At 43.3% G+C, this 25628-nt stretch overlaps 1 protein-coding gene across 4 annotated transcripts in view; it reads right to left on the reverse strand.

Moving 5' to 3' along the window:
• LOC146866792 (uncharacterized) overlaps positions 1 to 25628 on the reverse strand; it is a 218472-nt gene that overhangs the window by 114676 nt on the left and 78168 nt on the right. For all 4 annotated transcript variants that reach the window (XM_085601378.1, XM_085601387.1, XM_085601370.1 and 1 more), the window contains exon 4: positions 8841 to 8954. In XM_085601378.1, coding sequence (XP_085457504.1) covers positions 8841 to 8954 — 114 coding nt within the window. The remainder of the gene's footprint in view (positions 1 to 8840; positions 8955 to 25628) is intronic.

Consider the following 25628-nt stretch of genomic DNA (forward strand, 5'->3'; position numbering starts at 1 on the left):
ATCAAGAAATATTATTATATCAATAAAGGTGAAAGCAAATTTGGTACACCGGTCAAAGTAATTAAGTTGGTGGGTAATGCTGTTCAAGTTGAAGGGGGGTTTTGGTGGAACCTCAGCAAAGTTGCCAAAGTTCAATGTTCTGTTCCTTGTTTATCAGTCAGTCAGTCAGACAAATAGCTTTATTTCGATAACAAGTATTATAAAAGCAACTTCGTTCATACAAGCCAAGAATAAAAGATACGAGTTATCATAAAAACAATAAAAAAGATAGATATATACATTCCATCCAGGGACAACATACAGAAAAGTGATCATTTTGTTAATAAATATTAGCAGCAACACAATAATCCCTGGGCCAAGATGGGGAGTTGATTTATACATTTGATAAGTTAAAATACGGTTTAGTAAATGAGATTAGTTAAGAAAAAATAAGAACATACATCTTTTAAGGCTATCTGATGGCATTTTAAAAATATATAAAGATACATTCGCGTTGCAAATTCATACCTCCCTGCGCAAGAATTTGGACCTGACAAACCAAACACAGCAGAGATACTTTGCCACACCACAGACAAAGAGAGCTCTTGGATCTGATTTCAAGATCCGCAAGGCAACACTGTGATCCAAAGTGCCCAGTTGTCTTCAGATTGGTTTTAGCCATCTCCATCTGGCCCTGGAGTATGCTGGGCATGCGAACATGAGGTGGGCCACGCTCTCTTTTGGTGCCTCGCAGCAAGGGCAATCCGCGACTGTCTGGCGAGGTGGATTCCATTTTGCGGTTAGCTCGCGAACTAAGAGGGAGCCAACCCTAAACTGTATATAGAATGCCCTATCTCTTGGGATCCGAATAAGATCTAAATATGGCTCTGAAAATATGTGCTGTTTGAACTGGTAAAAATCATCTGCCATCCTGCCTGCACTAGGGTTACTGGGTTCCTTTGTGTCCACCCAAGCCCAATATGCCTTTTTAAGTTCATCCTTACTGGATGGGTTCTGACCCTCCCAAGAGTCTCTAAGACCTAGGGAAAATACGAATTTCTTAACATTGTTAAGCCAGCTGACCCTGTGGTTGCAGTCTAAACTAATTACTTCTTTAAATGCAGCGGCATTTTTGGTGAGTTTAGCAGTTCGCAAAAGGCGGGCCCAATAAAGCAGCGGTCTTGATCTGGCAATGTCTTTGTAAGAGCATCTTCCCATGTCGCTCATCAGAGGCTTAAGTGGGACATTTCGGGGCAGGCTCACTAACTCTCTCAGAAACTTGTGTTCGGATCTGCAGACGTCTTGCAAATTGTTAAACCCCCACAGTTCTGCACCATAAAGGGCAGAACTTACTGCCTTTGCAGCGTAAACCGTGAGCACTGGGACAACAGGTCTACTCTGTGAGGAGCGATGTTCTCTGCCTATTGCTCCAGCCACACGTTTATGATTTAGGAGCATCTTATTAATGTGGGGATTCCAGTGCAGAGTCGGATGCCCAGGTAATCAAAAGTTCTGACTCTTTCCAAGTGAGTTCCACACAAGGTAAAAATGTGCCTGAAGGGCTTGTAGGGGTTTAATGTCATTAGTTTGGTCTTTGTAGTGTTAATAATCAACCCCCTTGAGGTGCAGAAGAGCTGAAACCTGTCTAAAAGTTTCTGTAGCCCGACGGGTTCTTAGAAATCAGCAGCGTATCATCTGCGAACAGGAGTGTGGGTACCCTGTCTCCTGCCAGGGCCGGGGCATCAGCTGGGATCTCCTGGAGGAAACTAACCACCCCGTTTATAGAGAGAATAGGGTAGGCGCCATGACACAGCCCTGGCGTACTCCTCTGTTCACTGGAATCCTATCGTTTTTTTGCTCTTGTGACCCCCACCTCACTTGAGCATAATTGCCCTTATGCAATCGGACAAGCAGGTTCAAAATAAACAAGGGAATACCCATCTCGCCCAAAACTTTCCATAGTTGTTCACGGGGGACCAGATCGAAGGCAGTCTTCAAGTCGATGAAGGCGAGATAAAGACTGCCTCCACCTATCACGACTACCTTCCAATAAATGAGGAGCAGCCTGAACGCCTGGGCAACTGTCCCGGTTCTGGTCCTAAAACCCGCCTGGTATTGGGAGAGGATATTCTCATTCTCAGCCCAAGAGTGGATTCTCTGCAACAGCACCCTCCCAACTACTTTTTGGATAGCATCAATCAAGCTGATCGATCGGTAGTTGGCAGGGTCCTCCCTAGCTCCCTTTTTAAAAATAGGCACTACCTCGGCACCCTTCCACGATTAGGGTATAGGGCACCCTTTAGAGATGGAATTAATTAGGAGCATGATGTATCTCGCCCAATTGCTGGTGTTCGCAAGAAGTAAGTCCCACGGAAGACCATCCGGTCCAGGGGCTTTTGATGGTACAATTCTTTTGATTGCCCCTTCTCCTTCATTTAGACTAAAGTAGTCATCGGTGTTTAGCGAGGAACAGGGAATTGGCTGATCGCGAGGTCCTCCCTGGTATATAATGTCTGTCCCAGAATATAGTTTTCTGAAGTGGTCGAACCAGTCTAGGCTTGATATATGGTTGGGGATTTAATCGGGATCTTTCCTATTAGTCCCCCTAACAAGATTCCAAAATAAATTAGCATCCTTTGCTAAACTAGCATCTTTAAGGTTCTGCCAGTGGGATTCTTCCCACTGTAGTTTAGCGCAATGCAAAGCTATTTTATACTCCTTCCTGGCAGATTGGACGCGAGGACAATTTTTACTTATAATGGCTAAGGCTAGGGCTTTCCTTTTCTGTCTACAGGTTTTTGTAAACCAAGCCTGCCCGCTTTTTGGGCGTGGTTGTTTGGTATTAGAACCAGGAACTATTTTAAAGAAAGACCCCATCTGCTCTACAGTTCTCGTGTAAATATCCAGGGCTTTCTCTGGGGCATCGGGTTTAAGGGATGCCTCCTGTAAGTCGGCAATGCTTTCTACCAGGGCTCGATGAATTCCTGCCATTTTTGATTCATTAACAGCAACTTTAGGCCATTTGAGGTATCTTCTGCAGTTAGAAGGGGCCACTTCCTTGGTCGCCAAATTATTTGTTGCATCAGGGAGAGGGCAAGAAGAGGTCCAGATGGCCTTCATAATCAGACAAAGGGGATTATGGTCACTGTTGATAGTAGGGACAACTTCCATATCAATCATGCTTCTCACAATCTTACATTTATTAAGATGTAGTCAATGCAAGACGGACAGCATCCGAAGGTGTTCTGCGGTTTACAGCCCTCAGCCCAAATTCCAGAGCAAGTGTATTCAGCTGGATTGCAACCCGTGACCATCTTTTAATGGGGGGAATACTTAGGGGGAGATACCCCCTCTTGTATCGTCCTCCTCCAGCCCCAACATGTCCTCCGTGCTAAGGGGCTCAAACGTGCAGTTAAAATCTCCCGCTATCACAAGATGTGAGTCAGGATCGCAATTAGATAACTCTTGCTCTAGAGATGAAACAATAGCTGAGGACGCACCCCCTTTTGTCCCCCTTATATATAAATTAAACAACTCAAGAGTTGTGACTCCTTTTTTCCCATTGATGGTAAGCCTCATTATATCTGGATTTGCACAGTTTCGTTCGATGATTCTACAGCCCAAAGCAATGTTAACCCTGGCGGTCAGGCCTCCCGAGGGGCGTCCTCTCCCTGTGGTGACAGCTGGTAAAAAAAACAGGTATAACCAGATTTATAAAGGGGGACTAAGCTCCAAGTTTCCTGGAAGAGGCAGATGTCTTGGCCTTCTATTAGTTTGTTCCAGTCGGGCAGTAGCAATTTACTGCTAAGTCCGGCTACGTTACAGGAAATGATCTTGAGCTGTGATTGAGGGGCCAAAACGAGGACTACCTCAAGTGACATCACTGATGATATAATTCACAGAAACACTCACACACCCAGTCATGGACTCATACAACCACTCACAAACTCTATCACTCAACCATAGAGCCACGTATACACCCACTAAGTCACCCATGCAGGCACTCACACAGCCACTCATTCACCCATACAGTTACTCATACAACCATTCACTCACTGATACAACACACACAGCCACACACTCACCCTTACAGCTACTCACATACTCACTAATTCAACCATACAACTACTAACACACCCATTCACATACCCACACAATTGCTTACACATCCAATCACTCACCTATCAAGCCAATTACACAGATACTTCCTCACCCATACATCACTCACATTCAACTTACTCACTCATGCAGCCATTCACTCGCCCACACAAACACTTACATACACATTCATGCATCCATACAACCACTCACTCACCCACTCACTCAGCCATATAGCCACCCGCACAAACACTGACTGAAGAAAACATCCACTGACACACCAAGTCACTTGCCCACACACCCACTCAGTCACGCACCCATACACTGACTTACAGACCTAGTCACTCACACAGCCACTCAAACACCCATAGAGCTACAATAGGGTGGCTATTAACGAAATCTAGTCTGATGTGGTTACTTTTACAAAACTAATGATATTACTAGCACAGGACAATTTTCATTGAACATAAGTAGCTCTTGTTACCGGGCAGGATGGAGATCACTGCTCTAATGGCATCAGGAGTAAGACTGAAACAGGGGTTCTCCTACGCTATGACACATGCAAAGTCATGACAACAATGGTAGCAACTCTATAGCCTTCATCCTTTGTTAAATGGGGTAATCAAGCCCTGCGGATTTATGTTTCTGGACAGAGGAATGTGTGTCTGTCAAATACACAAGCATAACTACTCCAGATGGGGTTCTCAAGGTATCAAAGAAAAAAAGATGCTCATGTGTATCATTCTTTGTATTGACTTTTTAGTGGCATATGTTCAGCGCAACAAGCCCCAACCAGGAGGCCTCTTGGCACTTAAAACAGATATGGCATATTACGAGCTGTCTACGAGCACTGTTAGATGCAATTTGGGCATGGCTAATTTCTACCGCTATGTATAGGGTGGGACTGACCTCGCTGGGTTTAGAGACAGTGCTGGGAATGCTTTCAGTGCTCGAATCCCCAAGAACTTACTGGACATGTCCCGAATGATTTTTCCTAAGCTGGCGCTCCGGATGGGACTCCAAACTTACTCAACTCCATTATGGTGGGGAAGGTGGCTATGCGAAACTGATGGCCTGGAGGGCTTTACTCACTTGGATACCATTGGTATTTCCCTGCTAGGGGATTTTCGGTCTAGCACCCGACTATGCTCATTTCAGGAACTTCAGTCAACCTATGCCCTATTACATACACAATTTCATAAGTACTTAAGTTGCAGCACGCACTTCAAACACACATTTCCATGGGCACAACACTCCCCAAATTCTATCCTCTAAAGGCTAACATCCTCATGGGTGCACTATTAAAAGGGAGCATTTCCCAGAACTACTGTACATTGGTCTTTAAGGCACCTGACACGCTGGTGTACCTGGGGACTCGATGGGAAGAGTGGGTGGGACAACTAGAGGATAACGGTTGGCGTAATGCCATGGTGCCCCCCGTACTATCATGAATTCCTCTAAACTGACTGGTGCAGACATACTATCTATATGGAGCCTATCTCACTCATAGCTGACTCCATAAGGCATGAATCCTTCCAAGCCCGATGTTTCAGATGTTAATATGCTGCTGCAGATTTCTATCATATGGTCTGGACTTGTCCTGTTTTTGGAAACTACTGGACCGCAGTGACTAAGGAGCTATCGGAGATACTGGGATGGGAGGTGGAACTCTCACCAAAGTCGCTCCTTCTGGGTATCTTCGAGGGGATGGAGGGCACTGCTTGAGGTGGCAACCATGGTAGCCAAAAGAGACATAGCGTGTAGATGGAAATCTCCCAGTACGCCCTAGATGTCTCAGTGGGGTCCTGGAATGGACTGGTGTACCGAGCAGCAAAAAACGATATATGAAGCTAGAGAGTGCCCTAAAAAGCATGCCAGGATCTGGGGTAAATGGTGGGACCACTTTGGGCCGGGCTCGCTATTGTAAATATATGAGGGGTGTTCCCCCCCCCAATATTCTCACTGTGGATCTGCTGCTAATGTCTGTAAAGCCGATGTTTGCCTTTATTCATGACTAACGACAGCTGGAGGTGGTGTGGATGATTTTGTGTTCATAAAAACAACAACAAAACAGATTTGGCCACGGGAATAACACTGAAAACGCAGAGACATAGCAAACATCATGTATATTAAAAATAAAGTAAATTCCAGAAAGTTGCAGCATTAAGGAGTTATTGTGTTTCAGGGTTGTGCTGAAAATAGAGTGTATCTGTTTATTAAGGGCAGGTTTATTAAACAAAAGGTGTACTTTCTTTTCTGTGATAGAAGGAAAGTGTTAGAAATGGGCATCTCTAGTTGTTAAGTTGGCACCCTGTCCAAATAGGGACCCTTCGTCCTAGTCAGGATAAGGGGGATACACTTCTAAAATAACCCCTGCTTGGCACGAGCAGTCAGACTTATCTCAGAGGCAATGTGTAAAGCATTTGCACATAACAAACAGTAATACAGTGAAAACATTACACCAGCTTTAGAAAAATATCCAATATTTTATCTGTGCAAAACAAGACTAAAAATGTTAATAAATCCACCATACAGTTTTTAGAATTATCAATAAGCAAAAACAGATTTAAAATACAGTTCCTTGGAGTTGATGGCTCTGTCTGTGGCTATCACAGCGTAGTGAGCAACAAATCCAAACAGTTCTAGCTGACCGCTACAGTGTCGGGAAGACCCGCCAAGGGCACCTTAAGGAATGCAGGGTGTTGGTGTCCTCGCAATGAGCCTCAAAGAGCTGGCCTCGGCAGGTGTCAATTCCAGAGGCTGGTGCAGGAGTCGTCAGGCCCTTGAAGTCACACGTGTTGCAGATCGGATTTCGTACAGTTGAAGTTAGGAGCACTGGCATCGGCGGGCGTTGGGGCTGTGCTGTGAAGTGCAGCAGTGTGGCGTTGGGTGCCCTCAGGTCGCGGTGCAGGCAGCAGCTTGGTTACAGGCGTCCAGCGGCATCGGTGAGACCAGGGCTGCGGTGCGAAGTGGTGCGGTGCTCGTTGCAATGCTAGCAGGTCATGGTGCAGGCAACGGCGTCATCGTCGGCTGATTAACTAGAGTCAATTACGCCAGCGTCAGAAGGCCAAGGTTGCGATGTGGGACAGGGCAGTGCGTCATGTAACTTCCAAGCAGTGCCCTCCAACCACGGTGCAAGCAGCAGCGTCGATGTCAGCGTGGAGCAGCATCGCCCAGGATACCAGGGCAGCAGTGTGAAGCGAGGCCGTGTGAAGTGCAATGCCCACAGATCATGGTGCAAGCAGTGACTTGGTGGTGGCGTCCAGTGGTGTCGTTGGTGAGACCAGGGTTGCTGATTATAAAACAACAACAGGGTTGCTGTGCAAAATGTGGCTTTGTCCTTTGGGGTGCCTTCAGGACACAGAGCCGGCAACAGCGTTGTGTTGCTTTTTCTTCTGTTGCAGCTCAAAACACACAGTTCCCAGTGCTGGTAGCAGATGAACTTGAAGTCTTTGCGGTTTATGAGACTTCTTGAAGAGGGGGCTAGCTCTACCTCAAGCCCTTGGAGAAACTCAAACAAAGAAGTTTCAGAAAGCTCAGTCCAGTCCGTTCTCTGCCCAAGACAGAAGCAGCCACTGCAGACCAACACAACAAAGCACACAACAAAGTTGTAGTTCCTCCTCACAGCTTCTCCAGCTCTTCTTCTTGGCAGGTTCCTTGATCCAAAAGAGCTCTAAAGTTCTCTGAGCCCAGTCCAAACCATCTCTACCCTCCCTGGCCTAGCTTCAATATAGGAGGTGGAGACAGCTTTGTGCAGAGGAGACAGTGCCTATTGAGGTGCTAGTGAAAACTCCTCCGACCACTTTAAATGCAGACCAGGCCTATTTAGCCCAACTATGAGTCACCCAGAAAAGGCAGGACTCGCCTCAACCCCCCCTTGTGCCTGTCTAGTGTGAATGCACATCTCTGCTACTGCAGATCAAAACTCAGCCAGTGAATATACAACAGGCAGAGGCATTCAGATGATTAGACAAGAAAATACCCACTTTCTAAAAGTGGTATTTTCAAACACACAATATCAAAATCATCTTTACAAAAAACAAAAAAAAAATATTTAAATCCTGAGTTCAGGTATACGAAACTCCATTTCTTTATCTTATCCCAACGGAAAGTTGGCCTATGGGGCAGATAGCCTTTCAACAGCAAAAACGAAATTGGCAGTATTTCACTATCAGGACATGTCACACACACCAGTACATGTCCTACCTTTTACATACACTGCACCCTGCCCATGGGCGTACCTCGGGCCTACCTGAGGGGTGTCTAACATGTAAAAAAAAAGGGAAGGCTAAGGCATGGCAGGTGGATGCACTTGCCAGGTTGACATGGCAGTTGAAAAGTGCATGCAGACACTGTAGTGGCATGTCTGATACACCTTTGAAATGCTGCTTGTGTGGGGGTGGCACAATCACTGCTGAAGGCCCATCTAGCAGCATCTGATTTCCAGGCCCTTTGCACACACAGTGCACTATACTAGGAACTTATTAGTAAACCTAATAAGCCAAACATGGAAACCAATCCATAAACACAATTTACAGTAGGAGCACTTGCACTTTAACACTGAACAGCAGTGAGAAAGTGCGCACAGGCATTAAACTAGCAAAACTAATTCCAAAATACCATTAAAAACAGGAGGCCAGAAAGCAAAAAGACTGGGGAAACACTCCAAAAGATGCCAGGTCTAACAAGAAGGAATTCCAGATAGGAGATACAAGAACATTTCAAATAAGGATATTTGGCAAATTGCAGCTTTACTTCCTCACCTGTTCTGAAACAATCATCAATGTCCACTCCTCCTGTGTCCTCAGGATTGCTTAAGTGCTGTGAGTTCTCACGTTTTATTCTTAAGGGAGCATCTGTGTTAGCTATTGTATCACCTGTCAAAAAGATAAAATTGTTAGAATTTTTGTTGAAAAGATTTGGTTTGTCTTTTTCTTTTAGACCTCTATCCTCAAATAATGTAGTTAAGACATTTAGCTTCTCACCGACCTGGATGTTTCTCAGGCCTGCAGCACAATTGCAGATGCAAGAGCTGAAAGCCGTATCAGGTTACAAGGGCTGTTTGAGGGAATAGGTTTCATCTTTAAAATATTAACAAAATCCTGGATTTCAACGAGGCTTTCGTCTGGCAAATGGGCTTCTTGCGCTCTATCAACTGAATTTCTACCCTTCCATATCTTTCCTAACCTTTCAAATATTTCTTTAATCTGCCACTCCCTCACAAAATATTCTTTTATTTATTTGTGCCTGTTTTTGTCTCTCTATGCTTGCTCTACTCTCTTGGGGAAGTAAAATATCTTTCACTTTATCACATAGAGTATACGTGAGAAAGCGCTTCTTCTTGTGTCGCCATTTCTTGTGGACTGATGCTTCTTAGTTTTCCAATCTGCACACTGCGATGCTGCTGTCCAGTTTCAAATGTATGTGTGATGACCCATAAAACATAGTAAAATTGAGGATACACACGAGCTATGATGACCCCCCTCACCCGGTGAGCTCTTCACCGTGTGAGCCCTTCATCGATGATTTTTGTCCTGAATGAGCCAGAATTACTTCTATTTGTGACGGCAGCAGCCTTTTGAAGACTGTACTTACCTGTGTGGTGCTTGTTGAGTTTCCTCGACGCAGCAGAGGAATCTTTTCCTTTCCTGTTTCGTCCTCTATCTTCTCTGTCAGGTACAGCCAAGTTTTACAGACGGGGGGAGGAGCAACATTCTGGAAAAGGTGAGGCTGTGACCTAGACACTCCCACAGTCGGATTTAGCTGCGGCACTACCTTCTATTGAAAGGTCTTCTTTTCTATTACTTTATACATCCATTTTTATTATCTCTTATTGCAAATTTCCAGTTTAGGAAGTATGGACGGTAAAAATACACATGTTTCATCATGATAAACGGAAACAAAATATTTCTCCACCTCCATTTAAATCAAAAATGGTGGAGTCAAGTGAGCCTTATTTGGCTTTACTGCTCGATGAGATTCAAGCTATTCATCTAACACAGATTCTATTGCGTCAGAGATGAAAAATACACAAAAAAGACATGGCTAGTCTTTCAATGAAAGTAGCTGACAACGCAATTAAAATTCAAGACAATAAAGTCAAAATGTAAAGTTTCTCACCGCTTGCAGCAAAAATATTACTACGTCTAACCTACTTCTTGACTTGGAAAATCGTAATAGACCGTATACCCTGCGTATTTTTAACTTACCGGAGATGTGGAAGGTAATGATTGTAGGTTATACTTGGAGAATTTAATACCTGGTCACTTACGTCTAAAATGTTCTGAGAGATTTGAAATTGATAAGGCTCATAGGATTCCCTCTCATCGCAATCCACACCAGAATAAACCGCGACAAATGATCTTTAAAGTTTTACGTCATCATCACCTAGTGTTGATTGGAAAGCAGCATGAGAAATCCCTTCCTTAATGAATAATCGCAATAAAATTTTCATACAATCAGGAATTTGCAAAAGAAACTGTTAAAATTTGCAAAGACTTCATTGATCTTCGACCACGATTGAGAAATCTAGGTTTCAAATATGGTCTATTTGACCCCTCAACTATGCAGAGTTGGAAAGATGGTTTCTCGAAGAACTTTCAGCACCCTGTAGTCCTTCGTCTATTCTTGGATCAACATTCTCAGCTCCCCATGGATACGCATGAGACTATTTATCCAATTTCATATAGGGCATTAGTGGTTTGGTCATGCTTGCTAAAAGTGTGTGTTTCAAGATTGTTATTAATGTTAATCTGTTGTCTTTTTCTGTGTTTGTATGTGTCTTTCCTTTTCTTTTTTCCCCATTATTCATTCTAGAGCTACTTTTTACTCCTCTATGCCTTAAATTTCATATCTTTCGTTTTCTCTATACTTTCTTTTCTCCATAATGGGCAATTTCAATAATATTAAAATTTTATCCTTGAATGTTAAAGGATTAAGATACCCTGTGAAGCGCACTAAAATTTTAGATTATTTAGGAGGTTATAAAGCGGATATTTGTTTTTTACAAGAGACACATATTGATGACACAGTTTTAACTTTTATGAAGACAAAATGGGTTAGCACTGTTATATCTTCTCCTGCTGTACATAGAAAAAATGGTGTTGCTATCCTATTTGCAAAAAGATTGCATTTCCAAATATTGAGCAAACCTTATGATGAAGAAGGTTGTTATATTATAGTGAAAATTTTAATTCAAGACACAGTTATGTTTTTAATTAATGTGTATGGTCTGACTACAGATAATGGAGCAAAGACTCGTGGAAAAGAGACTTGCTTGGAGACAATCCTCTCATATAACTCATAACGTCATACTAATCGTGCATTGTGTAATTAATATGTACCACATTTTAAATATCAAGAATAGAGAAGCTTGCGTATGTGTCTTATTGACAAGTAAGTCGAGTGAAATCTAAAATGTGGAAAATTGCATTGCGCATGCGTCAACTACACCTACGTAGTATGACGAGCTTTTGCTTGGAGGGAATTCTCTGCACTTGCGCAGACACCTCCAAAATGGCCGGTTGAAAGCTCACATGCTAAGCATCTGGGTTTGCTGAAACTAAATGACACTAATTTACTAATTGCTAATGCGGAGAGCGCATTTAAAGTAAATGGGATTAGAGTAAAGATAGTTGGTATACAGTGAAATCATTTTATTTTGAAATTAATATATTTCTTTCTGATTTCCTTATTAGTTGGTTTTCGGGCCTTTTGAGAGAGACCGTGGTCCATATCCCTTGTGATCGTTACACATGCGCAGTCTAAATGAGCCAGGAGTAGCGCTGTCATCCTTGAATGCCATCCAAGAAAAGAAACAGCAACATACCCTGGGAAGTAACATGATGTCCTGTGAAAGGAAGAAATATATTACCAAATGTATACTTTGTGATGATAAAAATGTGAATACGGGTGGGAATAAAAAAATGTGAACAAAGATTAAGGGGAGGGATCACTAGACAATGAACTAAAGAAAATAACGAAAACTTAGCATGGTGCGATGATCATCCCTTTTGCCAGTCCAATCGGAATTAGGGGTTCTACGAATCTGAAACATTAAGGGGTGGTACATGGCATTCGAAGGGTATAATCGAGGTAATTTAGCTAATTAGAAAACCGCAGAGAGACAGGAATGCTGCAGAGTTCGGGATGCTGTCGGAATGCAAGCGAATGCTGAAGAAGAATCATATTGCAGATATAGAATTCAAGCCAAATAATTAGAAGATCGCAGAAGAATCGAGGAGGAAGATAGTGGCAGAGAGGGGTGCGACGCAGGCGTCAGATCTAGAAGAGGTCATCTTATCCTGTCCTGAATCCTGTCCTGAATCCTGAAACCTTTGTCTCCTGTCCTTTCCCGGGGGACCCTTCCCAACTCCTTGGCTAAGGGGTCGGTTCTCACACCATTCTAGGTAACTATAATGTTCTGTAGAATTAAATGTGTACTTCTCTCTCTATCCTCTCCTTTCCAAGTACCGTAATTGAAAGTCTTATTAATCTGTATCATTCCTCCTTCTATGGGTGACGGAGACTGTTCTGTACTTTGATTTTGGCTCACATGAATTTCATTTAGATAAACATTTAAAATGTTCCTGAGTCGGTGGTTATTTCATTACAGAGAAAAGTAGATTAAGATTCATGTCATTTCACCATCAACTAGTTCAACTAATGGTCCATTGACCAGAGGAAAGAACTTTTGATCTGTGAAAGATTGGTTAGAAATGTCAAATAATTAATCTGAGAGAGATAATATACAAATTGACCCCAGCGGATTTAACTGGCCTGTGTGTGAATGTGTGTTTATGGGCCCAAGGTGAGTATGAGGTATTAGAGTATTAGTGGCTGGTTTACCGCTGGATCCCTGATGACCCCAATTTGTGGGTCTTTTTTTACTACAGAAGTGCTCAAGTTAGGCAATGTCCCACTTATTGTTGGAGGAGATTTTAATCTCATTTGTAGTCCTTTATTAGATAGATAATCACTAACAAAATATCAACCACCTAGAGGTTTCTTCACTCTAAAGTCATTTTTTAAAATAACCAAGGACCTCATTACGATGTTAGTCGGAAAGTATTCTTATCGACTCGTTGTCGTCATCGGTTCCGACCGACTCGGGTTCGAAGAGTCGGACCGACCGATTACGATGTTTCCGAACACCGCTCGGTCAGACTCGCTTTGGCTTCAATGGGAGCCTGTGTTCCGACTGACAACACAGGCTCCTATTGAAACAAGCATTTACAATGCAATGGTCTCGGCATTGGTAAAGTTAGAGCTATTGGCATTGCTCATGACATTATTTTTGTTTATGTTTTTGTTTTTAAAACATTTAAAGAAACGGCATTGTCATGAGCAATGCCAATAGCTCTAACTTCTCCAATGCCAAGACCATTGCATTGTAATGCTTGTTGTTAAGCCCTGACAGCGAACACCGACAGATGCAAAGTGTAGCCCACATAAGATCTATGCAGGCGGGCAACTAGAGCCACATTTCGGGGGGGGGGGGGGAGGCTAAAAAAGATTTCGGGGGGGGGGGGGGGGGGGCTACGTCTTCCAGCCATAGGCAGAGTGGCTGTAAAAAGGGGCAGCCTTCGAGACGAGACCTAAAAAGCCTGCCGAAGTCAAGCACCTGTCTGTGTCTGCCCTGCCTCGACTGCTGAAATTGAGAGCCTGTCGTGCAGGTTTTTAACACAGATCCCAGAACAGTAGTCCTGCCTCATCAAAGCTGCTGCAGGAACGAGTTCACCAAACACAACCACCAGCGTCGCCCAGCAAGTAAAGTGGGCCTTAGCCATGAGACAGTTAAACGACTGCATGCCCAGATATATATCCACCGCTAAAACACTGGACTTTTGCCCATATGGCAAGAACTGTTGAGTTCCTCCAAGCGTTAGCCAGTAGGGAAATGCAGAGTAGAATGCACGTGTACGTGTACGATGCAACGTAGTCATTAAGAGAACTCAAGAACAGGAAAGAGAGAGCTGTCACAGAGGAGTTTGCAAAGAAGTTTGTTACCGTTCAGCTAAAATTTTACTGCCCGTTCGGTCACACATTCACTTACCTTACACTAGCAGCTACTCACGTTTAATCCGCTTGAAAATGTAATAGTTCCCAATTTCCCACCAGCTAGCGGACTGTTTATAGTAACCTCAGAGGCACGTGCGTACTTCAAAGCCAATGAGCACATTCGAATTCTGTGCAGCTGCGTAGGATTGGATGAGGTGCTGAAAATGCTCCAATCTTGTGTCACTTTACAGATTAAGAGTCTTTACGACTGCCAGTATACATTCAGGCGTGGGATTGGCTGTCATGTGATTCGGAAGTAGCGCATCGGTGGACGAATTTTTATTCCCGCGGAGCGCAAAGTGAGCAAGTTGAAATATAATGTCAACACTTCTGTTTAGGGGGCGATCCTCATCTCGGACTGCATAACTTGAGGTTTACGTAGCACCCCAAGAAATTCAGCTGATGGAGGAGGAAGCGCCCTCACTGCGGGTCACAAGGAGCACCCCAAAGCCCCTTGCTGATGGAGAGATCAGCAATTCGAGGCCCACAACTCGAAGTAAGAATAGCGCCCTTCAACCACCATGCTTGCTCAGACCAACAAGCACACCACCGCCTTTCTCCGAGGCAATGTATGCAGCCCAAATGGAATGTCCCTTTCTCATCGCGCATTTCCATATGTAATGGCGATTCACTGCTCTGGGTAAAAGCAGCTGGTTCTGGTAATCCTTCCACCACTTTCCAAAAGTGCCAGAGGCAGACCGTCTCGCTGAGCCATTCTTGGTTATTCAGCGAGTCCGATAAATTTTTACAATAATTCTTCCATCAGCCAGATTGTTCTTAAATGCATGGTGACAAAAGCTCAGATAACATTCTTGCGCTTCTCTTGTTAAGCCATGGCATTATTTTGTGCGCTTCTTGAGCTATGCAGGGTGTGAGCATCTTGAAGAGCAGCCCCGGCTCTACCTCTCCCCCAATGGCCGCTCTATGACTTAGAATGAGAAACCGGAAGAATCGTATCCAAGCCTCTTGTCACCATGCATTTAAGAATAATCAGGCTGACGGAAGAAATGTTGCAAACATGTATTAGACTAGCAGAGTACCGAAGAATGACTCAGCGAGCTGGTCTCCATTTGACCGTTTTGGAAAGTTAGATAAGGGATTAGCAGAAAGGAGCTGCATTTACCCGTTTGGGATTTCTGAGAGCCAAGGAGATACAGCGGCCCCAGCTCTACCCTGCCCCCTCCTCCAAAGGCCTCGCCCGCACAGCCTGAGAGGCCACAACGGAGGAGCAGAGCGGCCTCTAGCAACTGTCTGGGACAGGAAAGCAATGCAAAGTTGAATTGTAAACTCCACGTCTGCCACAGAAAATAAATGCATTTAACCTGTGAGGTGCGCTGGGGTGAAGTCACCATAATTAACCAATACAGGGTTGAAAATGTAAAAGCAGAGTCTGAGACAGGAAAGCAATGGCTCCTTAAAAGGTAAGCGCGAGGTATCTCAAATAAGGCAACATCCTAAAACAAGCCTTCGATTATTAGCCTCCTGCTTGGTTTTATTACAAAGCCTAATGAAAGTTGGAAGATTGCCTGACACGAAGTTTGGAAGTGGAAGTGAAATAGCTTCTTTGAGTCAGACGACATTCTGTGGCATCACATTCAGGAAAATATAGAGTATTTTGTCTTCAACATTGAGAGTCTGGGGAAGGGAGCAACATTGCACTGTATCGCGTCTATAACCAATTATGTAAACACGGGAGAGAGTGGTTTCAGATGGCTGTGTGAAGGAAAACGAGCTATAGGAGGAGAAGTAAAAGAAACTGTGCAAAATTAAATATGCTGCATACATCAATATAATTTACTCTCCCTAACACGCCTACTTTGTGACCCTTAGCAGACATGCCATTCCTCCTGATTCAGGCGGGAGACTACCGATTTCGAGGCTAGTCTCCCGCCTCCCGATTCAAGCTCCAGAAACCCGATTCCTCGGGGTTTCAGCTGACAGGGATTGGTATTGTGTAACGCGCTAATTCTTCCAGCAATAGTGGCGATGCAGGGGCTCTAGGAGGGGTGAAAATCCAACAAAGCCCCATTAACAAGGGAATGGTCTTTTAAAGGGGGGCGGCTGTGTGGGTGCCCGGGAAGTTGTTTCAGCCCGAGGTGCCACACACGAGGGAGGGGGGGGGGGGGGCGGGGGGTTGGTGTATGCGCTGCCAGCAACCTGCCAGGCCAGTGCACAACACTTGCATCGCCCTCTCTCTGCCTGCCATTGCACTCCATGCTTCTGAAAGGTAAGACAAAAACGTGCATTTGCGTTTCAAATGTCCGATCCTGCAGCCGCACACTTCCAAAGCCCATACAGGACAGTAACCCGATTCACGGCCCCATTCTCCCGATTTTTTCCAACAATTCTCCCACTTTGCTCTTCTGAAATGTTGGCATGTATGCCTTAGTGTGTCCTTAACATGCGCCGATGTGTTCGATTTTCCGTGACTGCGCATGCTGTCCCCTTAACTGCTGCGTGATAACAAGTGTAAATGGTTTGCTTTGGCAACCTTGGGAATGGTTGTGCTTGGGCATTAGCAAACAAATATATTTGTTGTGCGCCTTAGTAAATAAAATTACATAACCAGAACATTACAACCGCTGTTACCTGCATTGGACTTAGCTAGCAGGATCCCTGCCACCATATATTTCACTTTATAAATCTATTGTTATGATCCAATGGTGCTTGGCTATAGGTCAGTAAGTAACTAGACACTGCTCCTTTCTGTTCCTCGCTCTGTTTGGTGTTGTGAAACTGAAAGCGCAATGAAGTCTAACAAATCACAGCATGTGGTTACGAACAGAGCAATTGGCTTTTAACTGCTAATTCCTCACTAACGTAACCAGCTCTATTGTACAGCGCTCTGACACCTTTGGGTAATGTACGCGCTTTATAAAAATGCACTAAATAAATAAAATAAATAAATTAAATGGTGACATAGATCACATAGATTGTATTAGTAACTTCTGCTTTCAAATCGGCTGTGTGTTGTTGCTGCTACTGCAAAGTGACGCACACAAGTTTCAGCAATGGAGAGCTGGTCTCTGCCAGCCCAAAGAGCCTGCACGGATGCCTGTTGCACGAAGCAGCCCCAAGAGCTGTGGGTCGCTTGGGAGGGATGTCAGAACGTGACGTAGCAGAGGACAGGAATCATGACTTGCCTCTTCAGCACTTAGGTGGGGCAGGGGGGGCTAAGGCTCGGCTGGACAGGGAGCGCAGATTAGGTTATTATATTGATCGAAGATATTTCCAAAAAATAATTAATTAAGATGTCGGCTGTCGACATCTCTCGGGCCCCGCTGTATTTATATAGTACGGCTCATACCGGAGATGCTGGTGTGCTTCGAGGACGGGGCCAGCGCTGTGCATAGTGATGTGAGGCGCTGTGAAGTGGTGCTGCGTGGCACTCTGACAGCGCTCCAGCACAGCCAAAAAAAAACCTTTGAAAGCCTGCTAGCTCACCGGCACAGCGACACCAAATGCTACTGCGGGAAGATTGAGGAAAAGTGTTATTCCAAAGCAATCTAGTGGAAGAGGTAATTCTGTCTGGACTGCTGCAGGCCTGTGGGAGGGACGAGTCACATTTCGGCTTATTGCCCCGACCATATTTGTCCAAACATGACCCCGTAGAACCAGGGCCCCTGCCCTGTGGCCCCTGCCCTGCAGCCCGAGGCTTTCTAAGTGTGAATTCTCGTCTTGCCTCGAAGTTTAAACTGGGGCGTGTTTATCCGTCTTGGAAATTCCAGTTAACCATTTACAAATGGTTTGCTTTGGACTCAGTTCCCGGAGTGTGGGGTTTCGGACAGAATGTTGCAGTTGCATCTTACATTTGTGTGGTATAAATGGCTGGTTTGTGCTTCAGATTTCATTTTAATTTAAGCAGCAGAGCCGCCGACGCATCTTTGCAGCTGATTATAAATCTCCTCTTTCTAAAAGTCCATTTCAGGCAAATGCGCCGACCACTCAGAACCCCCCTGTAGCTGGCCTGCTGCAGCGCCACCTGGGAGGCAATGTTCATATGGTGTAGAAAAGGAGGACAGACTCACAGGGTGGGGGTGGAGCTAAGCACACGTCTCTAGCTTGAGTGTTACCTTCATTTTGTTTGAATTCACCAAATCCAAGAGTGTCACCGAAAGATGGTTTACACGTAGTCACAGTCGGTGAGTGCCACTGACACCAGGCCCTGTAGTATGCCCCCAGGACTTCACCGGACCACTCACTTTAACCACCCCAGGGCAGAGTCCTTGCTCCGCTCACTTCAACCACCCCAGCAGCCCCGCTGCCTCACTCTGTGTAACCACCCCAGGCAGCCTCACTGCCCCACTCACTGTAACCACCCCAGGGCAGAGTCCTTGCTCCACTCACTTCAACCACCCCAGCAGCCTCGCTGGCTCACCATGTGTAACCACCCCAGGCAACCTCACTGCCTCACTCACTGTAACCTCCCCAGGGCAAGTCTCACTGCCCCACTCACTTCAACCACCTCAGGGCAGTCTCTGTGTAACCACTCCAGGACACCCTTACTCAGTGTAGCACATTCCTGGCTTCTGAGCCGAGACGCTCATAAATAAGCGGTTGTCGCTCCCGGGACTTTAAACAAGCCCCGCCCCATCAGAGGGAGCTCCCTGGGCGTGAAATCGCTTAACCTGGCGGGGAGGTCTCCCCCCGTGAGCCGCATTCTCCCTCGATGGTTGCTCGGCAGAAGGGATTAGCGCAGACAATCGATATTGGGCTGGCCCGGGACAATAATACATCAGTAATTTAGCGTTTTATCCAAATTAAGCGGTCATAGTCGGCCGCCAGGACGGCTCAGTGAGTTAAACGCTCGCCGCTGACACTTACCGTCATCATTAAGTTAAGAGTTCACATTCCTTAAAGACTGGCTCTGCCTTGCATCCTTCTGTGGTCGATAAAATGAGTGCCACTGCTTGGGCAAAAGTAACCCTTATTGTTAGAAGTGTAGTGCGAGGACTGTATGAAAGTACCGTACCGTTGTTGTAGTTTTAAGCGGTCGTGCGGAACATGCCTTATTCGTGCGTTTCTAAAACCCCTCGAAGGACAGGGCAGCGGGTATATGGAGTTGAAACTAAGCAAGTATTGCTTCGGTGAAGCAGTTGTGTTACCGCCGTGTCCGGTGAACTCGGGTCCACAACGAGAAAACAGAATATTTACCGATCGTGCAGGTGAGCGGCAGAGGGAGCCGAGAGCAGGGGGAGAAGACAAGCACACCACCGCCTTTCTCCGAGGTCAAGAAGAAATGCCTCGGAGAAAGGCAGTGGCATTTTCGGATTCGGGGGGCGTGTTTGTCTTTTCTCTCCTCCAGCCATTGGCTAGAGGAGAGAATGCGAAAAGTTGCAAAAAACACGCCCCCCGATCCGAAAAGGACGGGGCATAATCGGAGTGACTGGACCTCTTCTCCAGTGGCTGGCCAGCATTTAAGAGGCCAGCCAATGGAGAACAGGAGAGAAGAGGGGCGGGTGCAAGCCCCTCTTCTCAAAGACATTAAATCTCCGGACTTCCGGTCTGCCGACCGGATGGTCCCGAGACCTAAAAATGGGGTGGTTGCGGTTAACCTTGCACCCTGTCGCAGGGTGCCTGCTACACTGTGCATGGTTGTAAAGAGGGGTCCCATAAGTAACCCACGAGCTCCAAAAGGAGGCCTCCGGGTGAAGGAGGGCCTGCTATAGGCCCCCAAAGTCAGTATCCGACAGCCATTTTGTGTCGGACAGACCGATTCGGAAAGGCGGTCTGAATACGACATCGTAATACGTCGGTTCGTAAACGCAGTCCATAGACCTGTGCAATTCGGCTCCAACCAACTCGGAGTCTCCGAATGCCGGTCGAACCAAGTCGGAAAGTCGAACAGTTACCTTCTATCGTAATTGATTGGTCGGAAATGTTTCTGAGTCGGTAGAAAACATGGGTTCCGACATAGGTTAGGAAATTTCAAATGCCGTTCGGAGCCTTTCCGACCAACATCGCAATGAGGCCCTTAGTTGGTTGATATTTGGCGGTTATATCACCCAACTGAGAAAATGTTTACATTTTTTCCAATCCTCATAACTGTTATTCAAGATTAGATCATTTATTGGTTTCTCGCCAATTCATTCATTCAGTTTCTACATCAAATATCTATAATATTAATATTTCTGACCATGCTCTTATTTTTATGTTTCTACAACTTAGATCAAATTATCAGGCTTAATCGAGAAGGCGTATGAATACATATATTATGCTTAACGAAAATAATAAACTAAACATTTGATCAGCACTCCAGGATTATTTTACTTTTAGCCCAGAAGGCTCTACATTTATGGTGCTTCAGTGGGATGCCTTAAATGCTTACATTAGAGGGACATCCATTTCTCTTATGCCTCATGAAAACAAATCTTTCAATTCTAAAATTAAAGAATTGGATAAACAAATTGCAAAATTTGAGAGACTTTTCATAACCTCTAATGATCTCCAATTTAAAATACAATGTATTTTTCTTTTCTCTGCCTTGCATTTTTCCCAACTCTCATTCTTCTCTCGCCAGCTCTCACCTTCCCCAAGATGAAGGACATGGCATGGAATGACTCATAAAGATGACTTCAAGAAAACTAAGCAGGCCCGTTGCCCTCTAATGCAATTCAGTGCACATTAGCTGGATGCATCCCCAGGCCCTGTGACATAGGCTGGAAGCCCTATCAGGACAGATTTAACAGATGTCTTGATAAAATGTGATCTTGCACTATAAGAAATCTATTTCAGCAGCTCATGCCCAAATGCATTTGTGCTGTTGTGCCCTTTGTTTTTTTTTGCCACTGAAATCAAGCTAACCGGCTGAAGAGGGGTGAAACCCCGAAACCGGTCCTAGGATGCTTGTTTCCGGTCCAGGGAGGACCTGGCTTGGCAGTTCGGGCTGGACTGTTCCCATGAGGCACAGGGTCAAGACTGATTTGCATATAGCCAGGTCTAAACTGGGGTGGCATGGTGAGCAAAAGAATGATGGATTTAACCCAGATCTCTTGACTGGGGGTGAATGTTTTGATTTGTTCTGCATTCCGTCCATCAATTGTGTGTCTTTTGCTTTCTCGCCCTAAGTGCGCCAGGTATGCTCAGACGTGAGTCCTGGGCTCACTGTGCCACTGGAATCAAGCTAACCTGGCTGAAGAGGGGTGAAACCCCGAAACCGGTCTTAGGATGCTTGTTTCCGGTCCAGGGAGGACCTGGCTTGGCAGTTCGGGCTGGACTGTTCCCATGAGGTACAGGGTCAAGACTGATTTGCATATAGCCAGGTCTAAAATGGGGTGGCATGGTGAGCAAAAGAATGATGGATTTAACCCAGATCTCTTGACTGGGGGTGAATGTTTTGATTTGTTCTGCATTCTGTCCATCAATTGTGTGTCTTTTGCTTTGTTTTTTTCTTACAAGGGCACCTTCTGTTGGAACTCAAGTTGTGAGTGAGGATCAAATCTGAAGGTCAAACTCTTTTCTTGGGCTTTCCTTAGCAGCCTGTCGGGTTCTGCACTTGGATGCAGCATTGTGTTCCATTTCCTGTAAACAAGCTTTCTAATTACCGACAACGACCAACGAAAATATAAATACAATTATTTTGGAAGTTATGTTTAGACAGAGAAATATTAGGGGTTACTTAGAGTTTGGTGGATGCAGGGCATTGTCCCCTACCCTTTTTACATGCATATGTACTTTAAATAAGGTGATGAGACAACCCCCATAGCCTTGTTCTCCCAATGAAAGATTCAAACATTCTTTCCACAAAAATACAAAGATGTATTTGTTCCCTTTACTAAACTGATGAAACACTAAAACCATGCACAGTTTACATCCCACAAGGACATTGATTGGCAGTACAATGCTGCTCTATCAGTTGACAGCACAATAGTAGTTTTCGGTCTCAAAATCAAGCAAAGGGTATCTAGCGTGATAAAAATCCACCTTCTATACACCCTTGGGGGTTTTCGAGACAGTAAATCGCGATGGCAGAGCACATAGGATTTGCCCTGCTATGAATGGCCGAGCAGGAGTAGGGTGAAGGAGTGTCAGGCACAAAGGGCTTGATTCTCAAAGCAGTGTGCCCATGTAGGTTCAGCTCACAAAAGTTGCATGATTTACAAGTGCAAGGCCTTCACAAAAGCTGACCTTACATTTGCAAAAAAATGTAATCAGATTTCTAGACGTACTCTGGGAAACAAGTACTGACAAGGGAGATAATAGTGGTAAAAAAAACCTGAAAAACCTCAGTAAATTTCAAACATTCATAAAACTGCACCTATACAGAGTCAATAATCTGGGGGTGGAGAGTCATGCATTTTATATGAACGCAGCTGTGAGAGCTCAGCATTCAAGGCACGATTACATCCTACTTCCATGCCATCAGTCAGTACAAGGTCCTGGAGAAAGGTGGTCCAAGGAAGAGAGGCCAAATTTGGAGATCAAGGCCCCAAATAAGTTGATAAATAACAGGAGGAAAAAGAAGGAAAGGAAAGGCAAGCATTTGCAATGCAATAGCTCTCGCATTTACGCAAGTTTCAGCTATTGGCATTGTAAAAATGACAATGCCTTTTATTTATGTTTTGAAAACAAAAACATAAATAAAAGGCATTACCATTTACAATGACAATAGCTCAAACACGGGTAAATGCGAGACCTATTGCATTGCAAATGCTTGTTTACATAAATGTGGTTTACCTGAAGTATCACAGTCAAATTAGATTCACCAATTACTATTGAAAAAATTAAACTGGCTATTAAATCCCTTAAGCAATGTAAAGCTCCAGGTCCTGATGGAATTCGAGCAGAATTTTATAAACAATTTGCCTTGCAGCTCATTCCTCATTTGTTTAAACTTTTTACCTTTTTTAGCGCTTCAGGCTCAACTTCTGGTGCTTTTACTGAAGCACTGATTAAAGTTTTTGCAAAACCTAACAAAGACCTAGCTATTGTATTGAATTATTGCCCTATTTTCTTAATAAATCAAGATGTAAACTCCATGCTAAAATTCTAGCAACCAGATTGACCTCTATACTGGAGTCCCTTATTCATCCTGATCAATCTGGTTTAATGAAAAATAGATACTCTGTCAACAGCATTACATGATTCTGAACAAAGGTCGTCTTTATCCTTACCAGCTGAAGTACTAGCATTCGATGCTGGAAAAGCCTTCGACAAAGTTCATTGGCAATATCTATTCCATACCTTATCAGCATTTATTTTGGCGATTAGTTTATTCGCATGATATCTGCTCTTTATTCGAGCCCTTCTGCTCGCCTATTCGTTAATGGTCAAATTTCCAATCAATGTACTCTTTTTAGAAGTACCAGACAAGGTTGTCCCTTGTCACTTCTTCTTATTTTTGAACCCTTAATCACTACTATTAGAAACTGTATTGCTATTACTGGTATTAATATCAAAGATATCACCATAAAATATTAGATTATGCAGATGATATCCGTTTGTTTATTAGTAATCCTGAAACCTCCTTTACTTCATTATTTGATACTATCTCATTATACTCTCAGATTTAATGTAATATGTTAAATACCAACAAAACTGATTTTTGTTCCTCTCAATCTTCATTGAACACCTGATATGTTACCCATACAAGAAATAATTTGGCAAAGGGATCAAATTAAATACCTTGGTATTCTGTTTTCCAATCACATCAAAAAAACTATTCCATTAAATTGTGAATCTATTATAAACTACACTAAAGATAAATTCTCCAAATGGTCTGCATTACATCTTTCGTGGGGGAAAATGGATTCAATAAAAATGGTAATAGCTCCTAAACATTTTTATTCCTAGCTATGACCCCTAGTCAATTTCCTATACAGTTTCATAAGACTGTTGATCAACACTTTTCTAAGTTTCTTTGGAATAATAAAACTCCCCGTATAAGTTATAAAAAATGGCAAAATGTAATGGAGGATTTGGTTTGCCGGATTTTTTAAATTATCATAAAGCGTTTATATTAAAACCAAGCTCTCTTTGATTTAATCATTCCCACCTTAATAATCCCCCTGCATAGCATCTTATAGAAGGTTTGATAACACAGTTTCCTTTACCTACTTTACTAACTATGCCTAAGACTTCAATGTTAATTGATAAATATATTATTTTGAAATCAACTTCATCAATCAACTATTTCACATACATTAGATATGTCATTATGGCACAATCCTAGATTAAAACTTTCTGGAACTGTACATTTCTGGCACTCTTGGATTAAAGCTGGTATTTTTTATTTAAAAGATATATACCAGAATAATACTTTTTTATCATTTGATGAATTGCAACAAAAAGTTTGAATACCTCATTCTGATCTTTCTAGACATGAGCTTTTATGTAATTATATACTAGACTCCTTTCCTAATAATATTCCCTCAAATATTAATTGAGATTCAGCAATTTATATTCAGGCAGTGTCTTCTACATCTCACACTTTCATTAATTTATAAAACAATTGAATAATTTCCAAGGTAAGAATATCAATATGATTTCAACATTTTGGAATAATGAACACTCGCTATCATTCTCACAGGATACATGGGAGAAAATCTGGTTAAATAATATTTCAGGATGGTTACCTGAATCAATGTATCAAACAAATACCTTCACTCTTTTTAACTGCTTATGGACTCCGTTAAAGTTATTTCAAGCTAAGCTGCTAGCTACTTCGAAATGTTGGCTTCGGAATTTACATCCATGTTTGTTAAAACATATGCTTTTAAATGTGATTTCATTCTTAAATTTTGGAGGGAAGTTTGGGATATCATTAAAAACAAATCAATTTCTCTGAAATGCTTTCATTTAATATTTTGATATACAAATCTGTTGCTCTTTCTATGAAATTGTCTGACTTGATCTACAAACTTTTAGACTTTTTATTGTCAGCAGCTTTAAAATCTATTACTGCATGTTGGAAAGATGTGTCCTTATTATATTTTCATACTTGGTGGTCATGGATAATTTTTACCAGAAGAGGTGCTAATCTATCCTTATCTGGTATTGTTCATAACAGTCTTTCTTATCATTCATTTTGGAAGCTGATCGATAATTATATTACTTCATATTTATAATCTTTGTTTTATTTCTTTTTTCCTTCTAATTTATTACTTATTTCTTGAAACGTAACAAATGTATGGTTTTTATGAGTAGCTCTGTCAATATTTTTTCTACAGTGATGATAGTATATTTTTCTTCCTCCACCTTTTTAATTTGTTAGTCTTCATATTATATTGTATCTATTTTATATTTAAGTACTGTTATCGTTATATTTTCTTGATCGAAAGACTTTTGTCTTGTACTTAATTCGGACCTCTTTTTTGCATCGTCTTTGTTTATTATAAAATTCAATAAAATATTTTGAACACAAAAAAAACAAGCATTTGCAATGTGCAATAGGTCTCGCATTCACGAGAGTTTGAGCTATTGGCATTGTAAATTACAACGCCTTTTATTTATGTGTTTTGAAAGCCTGCAAGAGGGGCGTAAATATGCACTTT

This window comes from Triturus cristatus, chromosome 1_2, assembly GCF_964204655.1.
Source record: "Triturus cristatus chromosome 1_2, aTriCri1.1, whole genome shotgun sequence".
Classification (NCBI taxonomy): domain Eukaryota; kingdom Metazoa; phylum Chordata; class Amphibia; order Caudata; family Salamandridae; genus Triturus; species Triturus cristatus.